This window comes from Phodopus roborovskii, unplaced genomic scaffold (assembly GCF_943737965.1).
Source record: "Phodopus roborovskii unplaced genomic scaffold, PHOROB, whole genome shotgun sequence".
NCBI lineage: Eukaryota > Metazoa > Chordata > Mammalia > Rodentia > Cricetidae > Phodopus > Phodopus roborovskii.
The window spans coordinates 1,447,698-1,468,027 of NW_026126629.1; the positions used below are offsets into that span (position 1 = coordinate 1,447,698).

Sequence of the window (20,330 nt, forward strand, 5' to 3'; positions counted from 1 at the left end):
TTTTTGCCACATCCAACAAGAAAAGCATTTTATAGACAAAACTAAGTTAAAAAAATAGAATGCTATGGAAGGACAGACTTTGCTAATAGCCATTTTCTTTGAAATGCAGCACCCACATTACTGCTATAAGGTAAAGATACTGGTACAGAAATGAAGATTGTTCTGCAGCAATAAGTGGATAATTCGCCAAGCAGATATAAAAATTTAAAATTTCCTACTTGTACTTAAAAAACTTTAACACACAATGACCAAAACAGAACAGAAATGCAAGGAAAGCAAAGCCAAGGCCATAGCAAGAGATGCTGATAAGACTAAATCACTGATAGGACATCAGCAATGGGGACTGAGAATGTCCTTAGTAGGCACAGTGCTTTTACCTGGTGTGTACAAAGCCCTAGGTCCCATTGTCTGCCTGCACACCATGGATGTGGTAGTGCATACCAGCAATTTAGCAATGGAGTTGGAGTAGAAGATCATAGACACAAGACCATCTTTGGGTACATAATGATCAGCCCCAGCTACATAAAAACTTGTCTCAAACACACACACACACACACACACACACACACACACACACACACACACACACACAAAAGAGATAGAGAGGAGAGCACAGTTACACTACAGAACACTTGAGGAGTATTAGACTTCCTAACCTAATTGACATGAATTGTGAATACAGAAGTCAAGCAAAGAGTATGAAGTCCTAGGAGCCTTCCATCAGCCCATCCTGGCAGTGTGCTGCAGAGCTTGTGCCAACGGCAATGGTGGCCACCTTGGGGACCTGTGGGTAGCAAAGGTCTATGATGGATTTGAAGAACAGGAGGTCTATGCTGTGGTCCAGGCAAGACAACAGAAGAGGAAAGGAACCATATTGTGAGTGTTTAAACCCTTCCACCCACCCCCCCATACTAAAACAGAGACTGGGAAGGTGTGAGTTTCTGCTGGTGACCACAGTGACTCTTTGGATAAATCCTGAGCTGGGCCATGCAGAATTAGCCAAGGTCTTGGCCTTTAGTTAGGACTGAACTGAAACAGAAACCTAAGGCCAATGCTAATGCTTACTTGGACTCACAAGAGTTTTCACCATGATGACCCTCAGTTTCTCTATCTGTAAAGTGGGTTTCCAAATAATATATGATGCTGTTGTAAAATGTGTGTCCTATGCTAGGTACTGAGACTGAAGAGGACAAGTGGTCTTCTGGAAAGGAGCTGACATTCTAGGAGGAAATTCAGAACATAAATTAACAATACAATCTGTGCACTATATCAGGCAGAATGTTGTTTTATGATAAAAGCAAGAGGGAGAGGGAAGAGGGCCACTAGGACACTCAAGAAAATAAAGGAAGATGTTCTCACAAGGCAAGGAGACATTCCCAGGACACTGGGTGGGCAGGAGGGGCCATAAAAGGCAGAGGAGACAGCAAGGACAAAGGCTCTGAGGTGACCTATACTTCTTCAGTAATCAAGGAGGCCATGTGGGTGCAGCACTGCTCAGGTCAGATCAGCAGTGCCTTGTTGCTATGGCAACAGCACAGGCCTTTGCTCTGAGAGAGATGGATGTTTTCTAGTACAGGATCAAGTTTAAAAAGAAATTTTCAGTGTATGGAGTAGAGGTAAAGGATGAACGAGAGGTTATAGGGTAACACGTGGAGGGGAGGTGTACGGAAAGCTTGGAGTTGAGGGAGAGGGAGAAGAATGGGGTGAGGGGCTGGAGTCAGGATCCAGCTTGGGAATAGAGTAGAGGCGATTTGGAGATGGACAGTGTTCACGGTAAGAAAGTGCGAGGAACGCCCAGCATGACCGCAAGGCTGTAGGCTGAACACCTGGCCAGGGGGAGGTGATGTCTGTTAAAATGGAACAATGATACTTTCTGCTTCCTGTAGGGTTGTTTCCAAGAAAAAATGGGGAGAGAGATGTGAATGCACCCCTTTCCTTGAACTTCCCTTGCGGAGGGGGATGAGAAGGCCACCAGGAATGCCTAATTCTGCAATACACCTGGATGCTAATGCTTGAAGCCAAAAGAAACTGTTGATTTTACTTCTCTGGCCCTTAGATAACTCCACAGAATTCTGGATGGTGTTGACTAGGGCTTATTCCATAATGCACAGCACACTATCAAGGAGTATTCCCAGGATTTTGGATTTTCTGTTTGCATGCTTGAGCAGCTAGGACCTGGGTCTCAGTTGTATTTCTTCAAGACTCTCCCCCATCATTTAAGCTGTACTTTTTCTCTGTTTTCATCTGCCTTACCCATACTATGAGGCTCAATCCCCTGCTACTTGTACTTAAATGAAAAAAAAAAATGTTCATTTTCTTGTGTGTTTATATGCACATGTGTGAGGTTTGAGCTCTCTGGAGTCCAGATATGAGCCTTGGGGTATTATTTCTCAGGTGTTGCCATCCTTTTTATTTTTTGAGACAAGTTCCCCTCATTGGCCTGCAGAGCACCAAGTAGGTTGCAAGTTCCAGAGGCCCTACTGTCTCTTTCTCCCCAGTGCCAAGGTGATCAGTGTGTCACATCTAGCTTGTTTATGTGGATCTTGGCAATAACCTCAAGTTCTTGCACTTGAATGGCAATTCCTTTATAAAACAGGCCACCCCAGCTCCCTTCAGAAATGATTTTAATTTTCCTAATCATTCCTTATGTGGCTAAGGTTGTTTAACTCATTTTGGGCCACACTGGGTCTGCCTTGCTATCACACACCCCTTGTTTACTCTTTGAAGTTGTTCTAGGCTCTCCTGGTATATTTCTTGGCAGGAGTAATTTTTGAATGGCAGCCTAATGATACCTTCGTTTTGGAGCTTGGCAAACATGAGTTAACTATCTCCTCCATCATTCATACTGTGAAGGTAGCCTATCATATGCTAGCACACTCACAAATAGTTCCACATAAAAGTTCCTGAATCTAAATCATGTACTTCTTTTTCCACAGAACAAAAGAGGAGAATGTGGGAATTTGTTTCAATGTAGAGGATAATGCTACCGTGTCTGCTTGGGGGTAACCAAGAGAGTGTTTGGAGAGGGCTACAAAGAAGCCTGGCCTGTGGGATGGGGTACTAACTCCTCTAAAGACTTTTCAAAAGTCATGCAAGGATGGGGCTTCTGTATGGTCACTCTCTCCGCTCTGCTCCCTCCTCGATTTCTTTTTCGCTGCCTTCTGCTCACTCATACTCTGGTTCCTGTAACCAATATTTACTGTATACGAGTCATTGCTATGCCAAAGATGGAGGACACTTCCCCAAATACTTCAGGAAACTGCCAATTCTAAACTCTTTTTATCTTGAAACCAAGACTACAGAGCTTAGAGGGAGAAGGGATATTGGGGAAAATGTTCATGTTTTTGAACAATGTACCAGGAGTGTGATAAGGAGAAGGGAAAGCTGATCTTAGAACATGGTCCCGTGTATACAGGCAGCAAGCATGTTTGTGTTGGCAGGTGCATATGTGTGAGTGTGTGTGTGTGTGTGTGTGTGTGTGTGTACAGGAGGTATCTTCCTCAATCACACCCCACCTTATTTTCTGAGATATCATTTCATGTTGAAGTTGGAGTTCACCCAGTTGACTAACTAGGCTGCTGACTGATCAGTAAGCTCTGGGGGTCCACCTGCCTGTGCCTGCCAAGTGCTTGGATTGCAGGCAAGCATTTCTGTGTGGTGCTGGGGTCCAAACTCAGGAGTTCTCGATTATATAGCAAGTACTTTATCGATAGGGCCATTTTCTCAACACTGCTTTTTTTTTTTTGAAAGGGCCTTAACACAAAGCGCAGGTTGACTTTGAACTTGTGCCATGTCCATTTGGTAACATGCCAAGTAAAATGAGGAACAGCTGGCTGGTCTCACTAGTGATGGCTGAGTACGGAGTAAGTGTGTAAGTAGCTAGTATCCTTCCTCACAGGCTTTTCATGCTTCAATCCCACATCTGGCTTTGGGAATAGCCTGGTTTCAGCAAAATGCTGTGTAACTTCTAAAAGCCTAAGGCAGGAGTGGTACTCCAGAAGTGGTGCCTGTTTGTGAGCAGCCTTTGGAAGGTATCACAGGTAGGTAGGCACTGACCACATGACATGAACTCTGCTAGTCTGCAAGGATGCCCACTTCCTGTCCTGGTCATTATGTTAGACTTCTTGTGGGCTTCTTTTCCACTGGCCTGTGTTGCTGGATTCCCATGGCCACAGACTTCCATGCCATGTATACAATCTTGAGTTTTCAAGGTAACTTACAAGAGCTTTCTAGTCACCAGAAGGCCATGGAGAATGATAGCCAGCTGACAAATGACACCTACACAGCATTTGACAAAGAGCCCAGTTTCTTCTGTTGTCTAGACACTTCCCTCTTCAAATTACATTTACCAGGTAATTTAGCAGACTATGGCTGTACAGAAACCAGTCCTCGTCAGCCTGTTCTTTTTTTTTTTTTTTTAAATCATTGCTTCATTCTATATAGTGAAACATTTTCTTATTCTTCCTTCAGTTGGCCATTCCTGCAAACCTTCACAAAATAAAGGCTGCAGAGTTTGGAGTTGTGGATGCTGTTACTTCAGTCAACCTGAATGCTTTTGACCTGATTTGAGTGAGAGGGAGGGACTTCTGAAGGTCCTCTGACAGTAACACAGAACCCATTAGACCCCCCACAAGCCCAAACCCCATCATGCTTTGCCCAGGTTTGAACTGCACCAGGAGTCCTCTTAGAGGGAGAATGGAGTGATTTTCCTGATGATATCGATGAAAAGGTAGTGGAGTGTAGCTGAAGAACTCTGTGGGGACCGTTAGCACTGCATTCGTTAATAGCTACATTAATAGCTGCTCACGGGCGCTTCCCAACTCCTTCCATGTAGTTCTCTGGAGTTCCTTTGGTTTTTGCTTAATTCGTTTCTGCGCTTCTGGGCATCCAAGACTGAGCCTTATACGTTCCAGGCAAGTGACCTCTCACTGAGCTACATCATCACCCTCCTAGACATGAGTAGACACATATCTCCAGCTGGGAAAGGAACACTTACCCAGAGTGCTTCATGTTTTGAGGCTTATCCATTCGGACAGCAAGTTTGATTTTGAGGTCTTGATCAGGGCAGTTTTTAGAGACTGTCATTTTGTGCCACTCAGATTGTTTGGGGCTATTTGGGGTGGGGTGGAGGATAACCTGCGAGGAAAAAAACACATGTTTTTGTCAGAAAAAGAGAACAACACACAGTCATGATTTTTAGGATTTGGCAGGTAGATGCGAAGACACGCAACAAGTAGCCCATATCCCACTGCTGAGATTCCTCTATTAAGTGTGGCTGGCTCAGGTCACAGTCATAACTACCGATAAAATGTTCTGTCACTTCCTTCTTTCTCTCACTGGCTATGTTTGTAGAAGCAGGGAGGGTGACTTCATGAGCCTGCTTTAGTTTTTCTAAGATTGAGAAGAAGTAGGTAACCTGGGAGAGAGAACACTGCCCATCTCCCAGCAACCACGGCAGCTGCTCAGGAAGAAACGTACATTCATAATAGACAGCTCTGAGGCTTTTCCTTTGCGTTTTCTAAAACTTTCGCCATTGTAAGAGAAACATTTCAAAGCCTGTGGGGGAGACAGAGGGTGAGAAATGAGAGACTTAAATGGGCAAGAGACCTCTGCAGGGTTGCACATGGGTCATGGTTGGTAGCACCTGGACTGGGCCTCTTCTCATTGTGCTTTGGGTGGGAGGAGCTTGAAGCGGCTTCTGCTCTGGAAAATGCTACTAGGCAGCATGTCACCCACCCTTTGCATGGCTGTGTTGCTCAAATCTTTGGAGTTTGGAGGGTCAGGGCAGAGCTAGAAAGCCACCAAGGGCTCCATCATACTCCATTGCAGGAAGCAGTTTTGATCAATTAACCTGATAGCAACACACTGGAATTTTATGTTATAGTTGTTGCTTTTATATTAATACACATTCAAAAATATGAGCCCTACATTTACAAAGAGAAATGACTGTACTTTTGCTTCTCTGGATCTGCAATTCCACATGCATGTGCTTGGCCAGCCAAAGATTCAAAACATTTGGGAAGAAAATAATTGTCTGTACTGAACACACAGAATTCTTTTCCTTGCTAGCACAGAATAAAAGTATTTACATAGCATTTACATTTTCTTCATGCATAAAATATACAAGATAGACAAGGAATCTACAGGTGTTTAAAGAATCTGAGAAGATGTGTGAGCCCAGCACCAACATACAAAAGGGACAGAGCTCCTGAGATCTGGGGTCTGCAGGGCCTTGGGGGACAGCCCCAAGGCTGCTGAGTGTACTCAGCTATAGTTGGGGACAGGTGCCACACTGGTGGGTCACGGGGACTCTGTGACCTCATACCTGGCACTCTGACAGCTTGTCCTGTCTGTGACATTTACTTGGATTTTACCTCAAGTTACATTAGGCCAGGGTATGGACCTAGCATTTCCTTGCTATTTGCCAGGATTCAGCATGCTAGTGGTATCTGCAAGCTAGGACTGAGAGCGCTCTCTCTGAGCCATCTCCCCAATTCCAGAGAATTCTTTAAACCATTTTTAAAATAATATTTATTATTATTTATGTATGTCAATGTGTGAATGTGTGATTGCGTGGTCCACAGTACGTGCGTGTGTGCGTGTGCGTGTGCGTGTGTGTGTGTGTGTGTGTGTGTGTGTGTGTATGCACAAGTGTGCATAGGCCAGAGAAAAAAACTGTAGAAGTCAATTAATTCTCTCCTTCCACCACATGGGTCCTGAGGGTTGTCAGGCTTGGTGGCTGGTGCCTTTGCTTGCTAAGCCAACTTATTGGCCTCTGCAATAGCTTTGAACAAGTTTGCCTAATTGCATCTGTGCCCCCTTTTGGAGGCAGGGGAAGGGAGCTGTCCACCCTAGCATAGCTAATGCTGTGCTTTGAGTGAGTCTAGTGGGAGAGAGCGCCAGGAGGAGTGTGGTGGAAAGTAGCAAAGGAAGGGCTGGTAAGAGCACGATGGCTAGGCCGGTAGCAAGAAAGTCCTTGGTTTCCTTTAGCACCTGCTTGCTTGGTAAAGTCAGTACAGGAGGGGTCTGTGTACCCCAGAAGTTCATTACCAGCCCCTCACCACACATGGTGTCCATTCAAAATGCAAATGGCCACAGCTTGTCACTGGCCACTCTACAAAGCTTTGCAGCCATTCTCTGTGATGCATCTGCAGGAAGATGAAGAGACAGGGTCCACCAGAGGCTTGCCATGCTCAAGGTGGGCTGGAGTCCCCTTCCTGTGTGTCAGCACTTGGAAGGGTTAGGACCCTTCTGGGTGTGTGTGGGTCACAGGCAGACCTGTCATCTCATCTGGGCATTCCAGGTAGCTGAGTGAACACTCTGTCATCTTAGACAAGGCCCTTACGTGCTGTGCTTTGGTGTGGAAATAGGAACTGGCTGCCACAACCCACCCCTACAAAAAACTGAACTCCAGCAACTAGAGCCCCTCTTCTGGTGTGAGCGTAACAGAAGCAGTCTGCAGGGACTGCAGAACCCTGTCCCCCCTACCCCCAGGCTGATCTTTGGCCTGAGCCATTTCTCTCTCCCTACCTGCTTGCATCCCCCAGAGAAGGCATCCCTACTTGCCAGGGCCCACCCCTTGCCTTGTGCTTTCTTCCCAGGACTCAGGCAGACTGCTTCCCACTGCACTGTAATGCATGGCTTTTATGTGTTCAAGGTAAGGATTTCTGCTTGAGCTTGTTTCTGTTCACTCTGTGTGCAGCATTATTGATTAGACACAGCAGGCCTGCCGGTGCCCGTGTTGGATGCATTTGATAACCCTGCCATGCCAGTGAGGATGTGGGAACAGGCACATTCACATAGTTTGTGCATGCCATATAGGCAACCTGACAATCAGTCAAAATCCAAAATTTGATTGCAAAATAGTTCTTAGGAAATTTTTATCGTATGGGCATATACGCACATGTAAAGAAATATAATTAAGGCAACTCAGTAAAGCATTGTTGATACTCCCAGAGATAAAATATTCTAAGTATTCATCACTAGAAGCGCTGGTAAAGAAAATCTACATACACAATTGAATACTATACAACTGTGTAAAAGGAGACAGGTTATTATGGTCTATTTCCAAACCGATAGATCAACCAATGTGTATATGTACAGTTTGTGCCTGTATTATTAAAATAGAGGAACAAAGAGTCATATATAATCAAATATACCATAATCTCTCTGACTCCTTTGTTCAGTTAGGGAGGGTGCCTTTGGTTAAAAATGTGAGAAAATTTGTAAATATATGTAAATCACTGCCACACAGACACTCTGGAGGGCTGGAGTTGGGGGTGAGGGTGGTCCTGGGTAGTGTAGACCTCACCCTACCCTCAAGAAACTATTGTTCAGAGAACATTAAAAAAAGATTGTTTGTTTTTAAATTTTTATGTGTCTAAGACATAACACAGATAGAATAAATGGAAGGTGTCGGAAGTGAGTAGGTGAACCCCAGGTCTCTGGGGGGGAGGCTTAGCTCAGCTTGGTAGGGTTGGCTTATCAGGACACTGTCTCTGTGGGGCATAGAAAAACACGAATCTCAGAGTCAGGAGAGAGTTCCTGAAGCATGAATGAGGAAGAAGCTGGTGTCCAGCCACCAAGAGATGAGTTCCTGTATGGATAGTGCAATCCCATGGCCTCCACCACCGCAGCAGGGACCCACCGCCTGATTTATTTCTTTCTTCCTGGGGAAAATGCAGTATGAAGATGTTTGGTGAGCTGCCAGCATTCCTGACAAGTCACTTTATCCCGCCCCCCTGGCTTGTGTGAGTATCTGCCTCAGGGGACACTTGTGAAATCCCCAATGGGCTGTGCCTCATACCACCCCCAGTACAGCTCCTCAGTGGATGGTGTTGGGGTGCTGGGCTCTCTGTGCCTCTGGATCTTCACATGGTCTCACATCCCACAGAAACTGTTTGTCTCATGTCTACCAGAAAAGCTGGAGCGCTGGTTTAACGTGAGCAGAATTAGCCGCATGAAACCGGTAAGTGCTACCCTCACTTCTCACTGGTTTGGGATTTCCTGGGGACCTGGTCTTGTAAAGTGCAACTGCAGACCCAGCTGTGTGGCCACGCCAGGTTTTCTAGACTCTCCAGGAAGCTGGCAAGGATCTTTGGCAGGAGGGTATCAGGTGACACAGTCACTGAAAATTGGTCAACAAAGGTAGGCCCAGGTGGCTGAGGGCTGGTCCTGCACCAGTGTGGGTCCGGCTGGAGAGGGGAGGGCAGCCCATGTTATAAAGAATAACTCACTGAAGCAAGTTAAGCAACTGACTAGTCTAAGGCCTGAAGTCATGATGATGTTTGGAGCAGAGTTACAGAACAAGGTGCAAGGAGAAACGTGTTTTTCAGGGACTCAGCACCATACTTAAGGGGCATTTCCACTATTTGGAAGATATCTTGATCACCCTATCCCTGAGTCTGGTCCCTACTGGCATTGAATGGGTGGGGCAGATGTTCAGCATTGGATAAGAAATTCTTCTGGACAAGAGTACCCTGAAGCTTGTCTCTCTAGTTTTCCTACCTGACTTTGGCAGACACAAACAAACAAAACCTGTTTACAGTCAACTTCATATACACTGTAAATATGTGAGGCATCTCAGAGCATGGCATTGTGGGCATGTTTCCAGGGTTCAGGGTGCTTTAAAGTTGTTTAATGACTCAGTCAATTGGTTCACTGATACCCTGGCTTGTGGGTCTGCCACCCAGAGGACCTCCAACAAGGGGGTCTTGAACCTGTCATCTCCACAGTGTTATCCCCCTGGGGGGGGGTAAACAGAACACTTCAAGTATTTTCATTCTGAAAGTCCCCATTAAAACACTATTAATTGCTTTGTTTCTCTTTATCTCAGTATATTGGTTTTAATGTTGCCAGGAAGTTAGGCAGTTAAAAACAATAAATTTCAGATTAAGCTAGTCAGAGGTTAGTTCCACAGTCTGAAGGTTTGGAGTCTCCCCAGACTGTCTTCTGAAGGACATTCTTGCTAGCCAGAGATTATGGAGGACACCTTGTGGCTCAGAGAGGTTGAGAAACTGGTTTGAGGCCTCACAGCTAACACGGCATAGTCCAGGCTTAGACCCCTAGCATTTCGCTGTACGGCTTCCTCATGATGCCAGGGCAGGAGAGGCACCACAGACACCAACTCTGTGTTCTGTCACTTGCCCCTTGCCATAGGGAGGACTCACCCGCCCGAGCTCCTTGTCTTCCAAGGCCAGGACGCCAGTGCTTTCTGTGAATAGCTTTACTTTAACAGCTGGCAGCGCATGGGTTGTGGAGAAGTCACCTTGGGTGCCCCAGCTGTGGAGAGAATGTCAGATTCAGTGTGGACAGGCACATCTTGGCAATGGGTCACTCTCCCCTCTCCGCAGGAAGAGTAAATGCAGGGTTAATCCAAGGCCACATGGACTGTCACATCCAGTCCGAGTCCCCCAAAGCTGCCAGAGTGACAGAAAACATGGATTAACTTGGGAGGTGAATACAAGGCAGTTGCTGTAGAAGTTGCCATGCTCTTCCCAGAGTGCTTTGCAGTTAGTGCCACAGGAAGTCAGAGTTTCCCCGTTGCTGCTCTCTTCTCTGCAAGCACCAGCACACATTTAGCAGCCTTTCCCGGGACACCTGCTTTGTGGACAGTGGGATTTTGGACTGTGAGATGAGGCTAACACCTGTCTTTACAGAGAGACTTCAGCAGCTATGGGGCACAGGATAAACAGAAAACAAGACTGAGTGGAACTCCACCAACCAGAAGGTCTGCGAGACAGAAGGCGAGGAATGTGGGGATATTCTCTGCTCAGCCTCAGATTTAGAAGAGGGTTACCCATCATGGGGTGGATCCAGGGCTTGGCTCACATTGGGAGCAGCCGCTCCGATGTAGTTTCTTTACCCACCTGTCCTCATACCCTGAGGCCTTGCCTCCATCCATTACGTAGTTGCAAATAGAGTGTCTTATGGACCTGTTGCCATGTGCACTGAGTCTGTCTTCCCCTTCCATGTCACCCTGGGCATTGTTCCAAGGTGCAGCCCTGCCCCTTCCATGTGCCTTCCCTCTCACTTGTTTTCTTCATGGACCTCTGTCACTGTCATTTCAGGGATAGCCTAAATGTCACCTTCAGAGAGAACAGGTCCTCTGATCTCACAGTCTAAGCTGGGCCCAGGCACCAATCTATCATTAGCACAGTATCTCATTCTGCATCCAACCACCATTGAATTGTGGTAAACTGATGGACTCATGGCGGCTGACGAGCATTTTCTTACCTTCTCTCAACTCTGTGAGCACAGGGCTCTGTTCATTTATAACACACCTCTTACAACTTAGCATAGTGCTTCATACATGGGAGGCATGGAGTAAATATTTTAGGATGAACAAATAATATCAAATATATGTTCTTTTGCAGGGCCAAGAAGTAGTACAGACAACAGCTTGTATTTACAGATTGTTTTTGCATTATGTAACCAATTTCCCATACTGTCAGACATTTGTTAAAATCTGGTTTTAATGACTATACATTGTATAAATACATTGTAGATTGGGTAAGCCTAAGTCTATCATTGCAACTGAGCTGGATATAAGGTAATTAAAGAATTTACTTTGATTGATAATTTCCTTGGGATAGAGACCTAGAGATGAGAGATGCTTCCTCATCAGGAAGGACCTATATCATTTATGTATACAGTGGTGAACATACTGGAAGTCTGTGATACCTGATCCTCAGCTACTTCATGAAAAGACAGTGATAGTCCTACATCTGGAGTTGAGTATGAACTAAGGGTGTCATTCTTACCTTGCACAGGACATTGCTTCTTGCCTTTTTCTCTGGCCTATTTTGTCATTATCATTTTATGATTATTCTTTAAAAAGATTTATTTTTGTTTCCTGTGTATGAGTGCTTTGCATGGATGTGTGCCTATGCCCTGCTTATATGCTTAGGGCGTACAGAAGCCAGAAGAGGGGATTGGGTCCTCTGGAACTGAGATAAGGGTGGTTGTGAGCTGCCATATGAGTGCTGGGAAGTAAACCTGGGTCAGCTGAGTCAGGAAACCTCTCTTTAAGGAGCTGTGCCTCTGCTTGCCTCTAGCAAACAGAGCCCAGCCAAGGAAATGCTGTTACCAGTAAGTCATGCTTGATTCTGTTCTTTTGCATTTAGAATCTCTTTTTAATCTTTTTCAGGTTTTATGTGGAAATTCTGGCCAAATATTTGGGTGCTACATGTAGACTGAAGTTTCTGCCCTGCTCTGTCCCTCAGCCATTTGGTCCCAAATAAACACACAGTTACTAATCATAAACTCTTTGGCCAATGGCTCAGGCTTCTTATTGGCTAGCTCTCTCTTAATTCTATTAATCTGTGTATCATCATGTAGTCTTTGCTTACTGGTGATGCCTGGATCTCTTGCTTCTTTGGCAGCTACATGGCATCTCCCTGACTCTGCCTACTACCTTTCTCTATCCCTGTTTGGATTTCCCACCTGGCTAAATCCTGCCCATCCACTGGCTGAAACAGCTTTATTCATCAACCAATAAGAGAAATATATATTCATAGCATACAGAAGGCCATCCCTCATCAGATGAGTTATCTCTTCAGCCCTTGTGGGTATTTCTTTGACTGTTAGGGGGCTTCACATTTTACTCTGTGCTCATAAGCTGCTTTTATTTCCTTCTCAATGACTGTTAGTCTTAATGTTATACTTCACAAAGCAAATTCCATGAACTAAACTAGGAGGAAAAGGGCTCTTAGGAGGAGTGGGCAGGAGATCACCAGAGTAATGGAAATGAAGGGCCTGATGCCTGGAAATAGAAGTTTATGAAGCTATTGTGAATTCACAATAGCCACAAAAGTATCAGGGAGTGGATACAGAGCGGGTATAGGATAGATTAAAAAGAACTGTCCTTCAACAAAACCACACAGCCACATCCATACAACCAGGAACTTCTAGCTGTGACTACCAGCACCTTCATAAAGACCTGAGACAGGAGAATCTGTCTTAGCAAAGATGCCATGACAAAGTTTTGAACCAGAACGTTCCTGCTTAAACCCTGGCTGAGTCACATACAAACTGCAGGGTCTATGATGAGCTAACTAACATCCTAATGCCCCTCAAATGTAAAGTGAGTTCACCTCACAGGAACTGTAATTGCTATTATAATAGCTGAAGGCTTGGGACACAATGAGACCCCAATAAATCTTGGCTGTCTGTCCATTTCCAAAATAGGCAAGAATGTAGTAATGGTAGTACATACCTATAGTGTATCAGCCACCCAATACATATTTCTTAAGCACCTCCTACATCATGGATACTCCAGCTCCACTAAATAACTAGGAAAACATTCACCACAGCTGACATTTCACTGGTGAGAAAACTCAAGGTGTTGTCCATCCTGAACATTCCACTTGATGAGAGTACTACCTGCACTGCTGGCCCAGCTCAACCTGCAGTGCTGGTTTAGGGAGATTTCCTGGCTGACTTAGCAGAGCCTGACTCTGTTTGCATTGACCACTGCTGCTACCCAAGGATGCTTTGCTATCCAAGGATGCTGTGCCCAAAGCCCTGCCCTCCTCTGTTCCTTCCTGTTTCCTCCTCCTCTTCTTGGACTCTTTTGGACTGGGATTGAACTGGGGATCTCACACATGCTGGGCAAGTATTCTACCACTGACCTAGACCCCAAATCCTCCCTTTCCTTGTTATTTGACACAAGGTTTCTCACCGACTTGCTCTGGCTCACAATGAATTCATTTGTTGCCAAGGACAGCGTTTAGCCCAGTGAAGCCTTTCCTGCTTCAGCCTTCCCAGGAGCTGGATTTCAGGCCTGTATCACCGGTACAGCTTGGCCTGCCTTGACCGCAGGGGTTTCCTGAGCTGTTTAGTAGAAACCAACTCAGCTTGCCTGGGCTCCTGCTGCTACTCAAGGATGCCTTGCTCATAGATCTGTAAAATGACTCAGACTGAGGGACAACATGACATTTATGAGACCCAAAAGCTGGATAACTGGATGCAACTCAGGCCATTAGAGGTGACCACCTGGGAGTTTGGGCTCACAGCTGAATCCCAATTTATCTCTCAGACTTTCAGGGAAGCAGGAAAAAATAGAGATTTGCCCTGGTCTTCAGGGCAAAGTTACACAGACAGAGAGACAGACACACCCATGCACATGCTCATGCACGCACACACACACACACACACACACACACACACACACACACACACACTTAAAATGGTGTGCAAACATCAAGTTGTTTTCTTTTTCTCAGCACGTCCTCTGCTCCATTGCTCAGGACTTCATCCCACATCCACCTTCACAAACAAAGTCACCAAGAACTGCAAAGCTGCCACAGGAGAACATCCTGCAGACATCCTGCCGTAGGCCTCTGAAGCCAGAAAGTAGTGAATCTCCCTTGGAATGAGGACCCTGGCTGGAGGATGGCTGTGCAGTGAGTGTGGGCTGTCCCAGGCTGTTGACAGGAAACTTCTGTGCTGCCTGAAGGATTGGATTCAATGAAGGCTACTGCCAGCTCCCTCCTGCCAAGAAGGCTTAATTTTAATTCTCAGACCCTTTCTATGCCTCTATCCTGTGGAGAAAAAAAAGTTATGAAAATGTCTTTTCTTTGTCTTTTTCCATCTCTGGCAAGAACCGTATCCCTTATCATAATTGGTACCCTGACAGTTCCATGCTAGCCACAATAACTATTTTAGAAGCATCACAAGTTATATTTGCATATTATCAGTTTAAAAACTTGTTAACTATTCTGTGAAATGTCTACATTTATGAGCCCATAGTTACAGTTGAGGAAACTGAGGCACAGAGACTCTGTAGTGTCTGCCAGGGCACTCACAGGAAGTAAATGACAGTCTAAGTATACCACCATAGCCTGCCCTTCCTTTCCTCCTTCCCTCCCTCCTTCCTTTCCTCCTTCCCTCCTTCCTTCCTTCATTCCACCACATACACTCTTGGGTGCTTTAATCAATTATCCCTGCAACTCCAGGGAAGCTCCATTTTGAGATTGCTAGGATTCTGAGTCACCTTGAGCTTTGGATTTATTTCCAATGTTTAATGTGTTTTCTACAACACTACCTTTGACATACACACAAATTAGCTAGTGGAGATGCATCACAAACTTTGGAGTTCCAGTGGGCCTTGCATCAATAAACAAATCTATTTCTCTTTGTTGTGTTTTCTGTGCCCTTTTCTCCTGCTGTGCAATTGACGAAGGCTGCTAAGATGAAAACCTCCTTTCAAAAGCTCCCCAGAATGAAAACACCACTGCACTTTGATTTGAAAAGACCAGAGGCTGATAATATTTATCTCAAGCTGAGTCTGGGAAGGTTAACTGACTGACTTTTCTCTGCACATAAGGCAGATAAAATCCAATGAGTGAGTTGTCCTTTCTCTGTGATTCTATCACCAATGGCACTGTAGTGACCCTGTTCAGCTAGCTTACAAAACACTAACAGAGCCACCAATTTCAGAGGGCTTATGTTTGCCAAGACCCTCTGCTCAGAGCTTTATATGGGTCATCTCTAAGCCTTCTGAAAGCTCTGTGAAGAACGCCCAGTTGCAACCTAATTCTGTAGATGGAAAGTTAGGTTTGAGGAGGTTTAGTAACTGGGCCAGAACCACAGCCTATCACTAAGAGGGGATTCAAACTAAGTTTCTGACCTCAAAATCCCAGTATTAAACTTCTGATACATTAATGTCCCACAGTCTGACAGGTACCTCTGTGTAACTGGTTTTCTCTCCACACACTCTGAGTTGTCAGGGGATGAGCAACATTTTCAGCAAATCTTACTTCCTGCACAAACAACAGTGGTCAACACAGAGTAAATCCTTGATTATTAGCTAGAAAGGGAGGGGTCTCAGGATATGAACCATCATGTTATAGGTCTTGGGCCTGTGGAGGTGAGACAGAATGTAACCATGACTGTGATAGCCTTCTGTATTTGGGCCTTCATCTCCTTTAGGAGATGGTAGTGTTTTGGGCGCAGAGTGACTCTGAATAGCTATGAAGTCTGGCAGCATGTAGAGCACAGCATATGATGGCTCTCTTGGGAGCCAGGCATGGATGCTTGCAGGTCAAACAATGTTTGGCTCACAAAGTTAAGGGATGGAAAGAATGTGGATGCTAGCGACAACAAGGTTAGAAAGTGCTACAGGTTATAAATAGCCACAAGTACATCAATGAAGATTATAGAAAAATAATTACCTATAGAAGTACCTCTAAATGTGAGTGAATGTGTGGTGGGACACCTGCACCTGTCCATTGTAACTTCTTTTGTAAGAGGGCACAGAAGTCTAACTCAGAGGACAATCAAATTGATTAATACCTAAGCACCACAGCTTTGGGATTGTCCTTCATCAGGGGCGTGATATCTAAGTAGCCACTACAAGCAAGTTGCCACACCAGGTGCTTCTAGGTCCAGCATCAGTAGGATATAGTTCAGCATCATTAGGAAATCCCCCATGTTGCTAGATCCAGCATCAGTAGGACATTTCCCATGTTGCTAGGTCCAGCATCAGTAGGATATGGTCCAGCATCAGTAGGACACTCCCCATGTTGCTAGGTCCAGCATCAGTAGGATATTCCCTATGCATGTCATGCTCTCCTCAGGGAGAGCGCATATGCAGAAATGTCAGCACTTAAGAGTGTGAGACACGGTTTCCTTCTATAAATTAGGGATGGTAATGAACCTGGAAGTACAAATGAAGATGTTGAAATTTCATCTTGCCACAGTCAGAAGAACAACAAAGAACAGCAGCTGTTGAGGAAGGGGGCTTGGAGAAATCCTGTATACTGTTGCTTGGAATGTCAGTCAGTACAGACCCTACAGAAGTGAGCATACAGCTTCCTCCAAACAAACATTGCACAGTCCAGTGTGGCACACACTTGGATATACATCTGAATGACCCAAGTCCTTACTGCAGAGATTTTCACAACCCATGTTTACTACTGTACTATTCAGACTAGCCAAAGTGTGGGATCAGCTTACATCCCCATTAATACAATAAGGAAAATATGTGTGCTCACAGTGGGATTCTAGACAGTGATAAGGAAGAATGAAATTATGTCGCTTAGAGGAAAATTGATAGAACTGAGATTATCATGTAAAGTTTTCTCTCATATGCATTATATATATGTGTGTGTGTGTGTGTGTGTGCTTGAGACATGGAAATAGGAGAGAAGAGGTAAGAATCTAAATGGTGGGAGGGGGAACAATAGAAAATAAGGGGGAAATACAATATATATATCCATATATATATATGGGACCAGATATATATATATATATATATATATATATATATATATGCTTAGCCATTAGTACATTGATTTATATGTATAATAAAAAAAATCAATACAAAGAGCAGTAATGACCCCAGAAGGTAACAAATGCACACACAGTGTTTAAATTAACAATGGGCACACAGAATGCACCAAGCCTTCACTTTCAGGATATAGGCTAAGGGTTGCTAACCCCTGGCTTGTTGGTCACTTCCAGCTGCCCACTTACTTATGTATATAGCTCATGAGCCCCAAATGGTTTTCACATTTTTCAAGAAGTCTTGTCTGTTTGCATATGTGTGTGTGTGTGTGTGTGTGCCTGCGTGTGCTGTGTGTACATGTGGTGTGTGTAGGCATGCCCATGTATGTTATGTGTGGAGGCTAGAGGAAGAAGGAGCATGTCCTGCTCCATCACTCTCTGCCTCATTCCCTTGAGAGAGTCTATTTCTGAATCAGCAAGATGTTTGTCCTGCTAGGTGAGCTAGCCAGTAAGTTCCAGCTACCTCCCCATCTCCATCCCCTTCTCACATTGCTGGAGTTAATACAGGTACGTGGGGTTGAAAGGAATGCTAAACTTTTTACCTGGATCCAAATTCTGGCCTTCATGCTTATTCAGCAGGTGGTCTTCCCTACGGACCCATCTTCCTAGACCCAAGCCGCAATTTTCCCATGTATAAATGGTGGAAAACCATGAAATAAGATTAATATTTAGTGACACCCAAGGCTGCATTGAAATTCAAGTTTGAAGCAGAGTGACAGTTTAATCAGCATCAGTGCTTGTTCATTACAGGCTGTCCGTGGCTGCTATGGCACTACAATGCTGGGGTTAGGCAGCTGTGACTCAGATACACAGCCCACAGGCCTGAAGTCTGCACTCCCTGACCCTTGACAGAAAAGCCAGGCCTGGTTATAAGTGGTAGAATTGCCTTCTCAGCAATGAAACCATGTTTGCTCTCATTAGAGCCTCAAAGGTATGCTCACTTAGCACATCTGCAAGATCAACATTAAATGCCTGCTTGCTGGGACAGCTAAGCCCATGTCGAGAAAAATCTGCTGTCCTGCATCACTCATGGAACTCTTGGCAGCACACGAAGTGTACTGGAAAATCAGGCTATGGGATGCAATGCATTTCAGACATGTGGTTCTGAGATCTTCTTGAACGTGCTGACTCACTTGGTCACACTACATTATTACTAATGTCTAGTAAGAAGCACGGGTAGCAGATAATTCATATTCCAGGGGCAGGGGTGACTCTAAAGTCACAGCACATTATTTCTGCAAATGTACCACATGATGCCACTGCTTTGAAAATGGACACTTTGATCTAGGGAGAAAGGGAGTGCAGGGCAGGAGAGCTCCTGGTAAAGCAACCTCGTACTGTGTATTTGCTGAGAGCATCTGCTCCATCTCAGCCACATCTCTGTTTACTATTTAAAGCTTCTTATTTGCAGAAGCCTCTTTGGACCATATGTTATCAACAAATGTTGCTAATCAAATACACACAGTAATTTTCATTAGAATTTTACCCCCATGAACAACAACAACAAAAAAACACATTTGCCATAAAGGGAATATACCTCCCCAAACGACAGCCAGCATTCACCAGGAACCTCTGACAACATAATATTTATGAATGCATATGTAAGCCAAGAACACACCCACATCAGGCATATAAAGACCCCCAGGGAACTGGATTTTCTGCAGGTTGGTGTGTGGGGGGGTGAGGGGTGGGGTGGTGTCTTTAGTTGCCATGGTGATGCTCAGCATAAGGCCATAATTCATGCCACAGAGATTGGATTTGCATTTATTCAAGGTGTATGGCTCAAGTGAGCTGGATGTGAAATCAGTGTACTTCATAAAATTAACTGGGCTTTAAAAAGAGAGGAGTGTCATTTTGAGGAATGAACGTGCTCTGGTCCTGTTGCTAACAGGGAATGTTAATAGTTGCCTGGAGGCAACTGCATTGAAATCTTTTGGCCTGCCTTTCGGCTGACTGTGTGATAACTTACTCCAAGTAAATCAATTGTGCCATCACAGTGTGTCTCATGCAGACTAATTGATAGGCTGCAATTTGGGGCCTTTGGAGTACTAGAAAAGCTAGGCTGCCACTTGATCTACATAGAAGAGGCAAGAGTTCTTTAGAAACCAGGTGGTTGGGGCTGAAAAGATGAAAGCATGTGTCCATCTCCTTGGCATTTCCCCTGCAGGGTCTCAGAGACCCTGTGTCCTGAGACCACTGTGTCCAAGCATCAGCATGCCCTTGGCTCCCTCACGTCTCTAAGACTTGCCTGGCTCAGGCAGACTTCACCAGCCACCCATCCACCCACCCACACATCCTTATTTCACCCTTAGGCCTCCTATGCACAATGTAAGTCTGCTCATCACTAAAAGGAAGGGAACAGGTGCTGGGCCTGTGAGGGCGGTAGGGGTGTAGGAGTGTGGGGTGTGGGGGTGGTAGGGGTGTGGGGGTGTGGGGTGTGGGGGTGTGGGGTGGTAGGGGTGTGGGGGTGTGGGGTGTGGGGGTGTGGGGTGGTAGGGGTGTGGGGGTGTGGGGTGTGGGGTGTGGGGTGTGGGGTGTGGGGGTGTGGGGGTGTGGGGTGTGGGGTGTGGGGTGTGGGGTGTGGGGGTGTGGGGGTGTGGGGTGTGGGGTGTAGGGGTGTGGGGTGTGGGGTGTGGGGGTGTGGGGTATGGGGTGGTAGGGGTGTGGGGTGTGGGGTGTGGGGGTGTGGGGTGGTAGGGGTGTGGGGGTTTGGGGTGTGGGGGTGTGGGGGTGTGGGGTGTGGGGTGTGGGGTGTGGGGTGTGGGGTGTAGGGGTGTGGGGTGTGGGGTGGTAGGGGTGTGGGGTGTGGGGGTGTGGGGTGTGGGGTGTGGGGTGTGGGGTGTGGGGGTGTGGGGGTGTGGGGTGGTAGGGGTGTGGGGTGTGGGGTGTGGGGGTGTAGGGGTGTGGGGGTGTGGGGTGGTAGGGGTGTGGGCTGTGGGGGTGTGGGGTGTGGGGTGGTAGGGGTGTGGGGTATGGGGTGTGGGGTGTGGGGTGTAGGGGTGTGGGGTGTGGGGTGTGGGGTGTAGGGGGTGTGGGGTGTG

The 20,330-nt window shown here is 45.8% G+C and overlaps 1 protein-coding gene across 12 annotated transcripts in view; it reads right to left on the bottom strand.

The window, feature by feature from the left end:
• The window catches only part of Cadps (calcium dependent secretion activator), a 439,844-nt gene that overhangs the window by 168,522 nt on the left and 250,992 nt on the right, over positions 1-20,330 (bottom strand). For all 12 annotated transcript variants that reach the window (XM_051206877.1, XM_051206873.1, XM_051206871.1 and 9 more), the window contains exons 7-8: positions 10,170-10,281; positions 4,997-5,136 (exon numbers count right to left, since the gene is read on the bottom strand). In XM_051206877.1, coding sequence (XP_051062834.1) covers positions 4,997-5,136; positions 10,170-10,281 — 252 coding nt within the window. The remainder of the gene's footprint in view (positions 1-4,996; positions 5,137-10,169; positions 10,282-20,330) is intronic.